Source organism: Penaeus monodon, chromosome 26, assembly GCF_015228065.2.
Source record: "Penaeus monodon isolate SGIC_2016 chromosome 26, NSTDA_Pmon_1, whole genome shotgun sequence".
Taxonomy (NCBI): Eukaryota; Metazoa; Arthropoda; class Malacostraca; order Decapoda; family Penaeidae; genus Penaeus; species Penaeus monodon.
In genome coordinates this window covers 18,513,139-18,514,803 of record NC_051411.1, presented here as the reverse complement: position 1 = coordinate 18,514,803, position 1,665 = coordinate 18,513,139, and the positions used below count along the sequence as shown (strand labels likewise).

The 1,665-nt window shown below is 40.8% G+C and overlaps 1 protein-coding gene across 4 annotated transcripts in view; it reads right to left on the bottom strand.

Annotated features, from left to right (window-relative positions):
• Positions 1 to 1,328, bottom strand: part of LOC119589969 (zinc finger protein 385D-like) — a gene marked incomplete at its 3' end in the record, with an annotated part of 12,231 nt that extends 10,903 nt beyond the window's left edge. The window contains 1 exon segment of one of the 4 annotated variants that reach the window (XM_037938661.1): positions 664 to 1,328. Coding sequence is in view for 2 of the 4 variants with exons in the window: in XM_037938660.1 (XP_037794588.1) it covers positions 1 to 83 (83 nt within the window). 4 annotated transcript variants of the gene reach the window in all.
• Positions 1,329 to 1,665: the final 337 nt, after the last annotated feature.

Genomic DNA, 1,665 nt, shown 5'->3' with positions numbered 1-1,665 from the left:
TGTGAGGATATTTCGCAAAACTGGCGTCTAACTGCCAAAAAGTAATGACGAGAAGCATCCGGCAACGCAGACACGGTCAGCATTAGATGTCAACAAACTACTTTTGGTCTCGTCTGCCGTTTCTTCTACGCAACTTACCTTAAAAAGGGCTGAGCATATAAATTTTGATGGTTGTATATTTTTTATATGTGGCTAAATACATTTAATAGTATGCGTACTTACGCGTGCAGACAAAAAAATTAGCGTTGGTTTGTGCCTCTTCCTCTCCCTCTTCTCTCTGAGCGTTTACTAAGCGTTCCCTCGGTCAATGTTTACAATTATAGAAAACGGAGAACTTTTAGGGGAAGCTATTGTACTTAGATGCTTAGCCACATTATCGAGAAAAACTGGGTTACCTGGTTCTAATCCTCTACTCGTAAATGGAAGCCGAAATCGGCTGAGAACAGTTATAGAGCGCTGTATGTAATTCTTCATCACATGTATGTATGCAACCACCCACATATTTTGTTAATTCTTATTTATTACAACCGTTCGTGGTAATAAGATTTATATGAAATTGTCTTCTGCCCACGGTGATTACGTTTTTTAGCCGTAATGAGATGAGCAGTCACAGTGATTTACTTTCTCCTTGCAATACAGACAAGATCATCCAGCAATACGTACCGCCATAAGAGTGTTCACCCCAACGTGGAAACTTGTACTTCTTTGCCGTGCTTTGCAGCGACACCTCCCTCCGTTCAAAATGAATGTCACAGGAAATAACAGAGGTTATTTTTTGTGGGCGCTTGGACTTTTGTTTCGACGATGCCTGTCATCCAGTTAGTTCACAGTTACCGTCACTTGGCAGCCATTTATCATAGTGTAAAACTATTACTGTTCTGATACCTCGAATACAACGCTTTTCCTTTTCTGATATGATACAGCTATGATGACTATCCCAGGAATATCGATTTTGCTGTTTGCATATGGAACATTAGCGTCGCGATCAGCTCAAGTTGTTTACCTATATGTACTGTACCTTTCATAAAGACTAAAAACTGATACTATTTGAAGTTAAGACATACAGTATTGGATTCGGATATTACCAAAGATGCTTATCTTTACAATCGTGTATGAAACCTTTCGTACTGCTACTAGCCCTTTCTGCTTCTCTACCCACCGATAACATTTCCAACCTAGATAATCATCATTATGGGGATATGAACATCCCAACCTTCCCCCTTGATAGGATGCCTAGTTTTCTGTCGAAATGGAGTGCGATGTCTCAGTGGTGTTGGTGGGGGGGGGGGGCAGTCAGACGATTACTCAGCTACTCCATTTCTGTGAAAGAGACAAAAAACCGTCTTGTTATGTCCAGTTCATATATTAGATATATATACCAACACACGCACGCACACAAAGCAAGCAAGAGAGAGAGAGAGAGAGAGAGAGAGAGAGAGAGAGAGAGAGAGAGAGAGAGAGAGAGAGAGAGAGAGAGAGAGAGAGAGAGAGAGAGAGAGAAAGAATTTTAAAGATGTTTTAATATTCACAGCCACTCTGATATACACACCTCACGTTCAGTAAATCAGAGTATATTTCACCTTATATGCCTCACCGATGACAGTTATGTCTTTGGCCTACATTTTAGCGTCCTCCCTTATCGTGCTTCTATTTTCAAGATCGCAC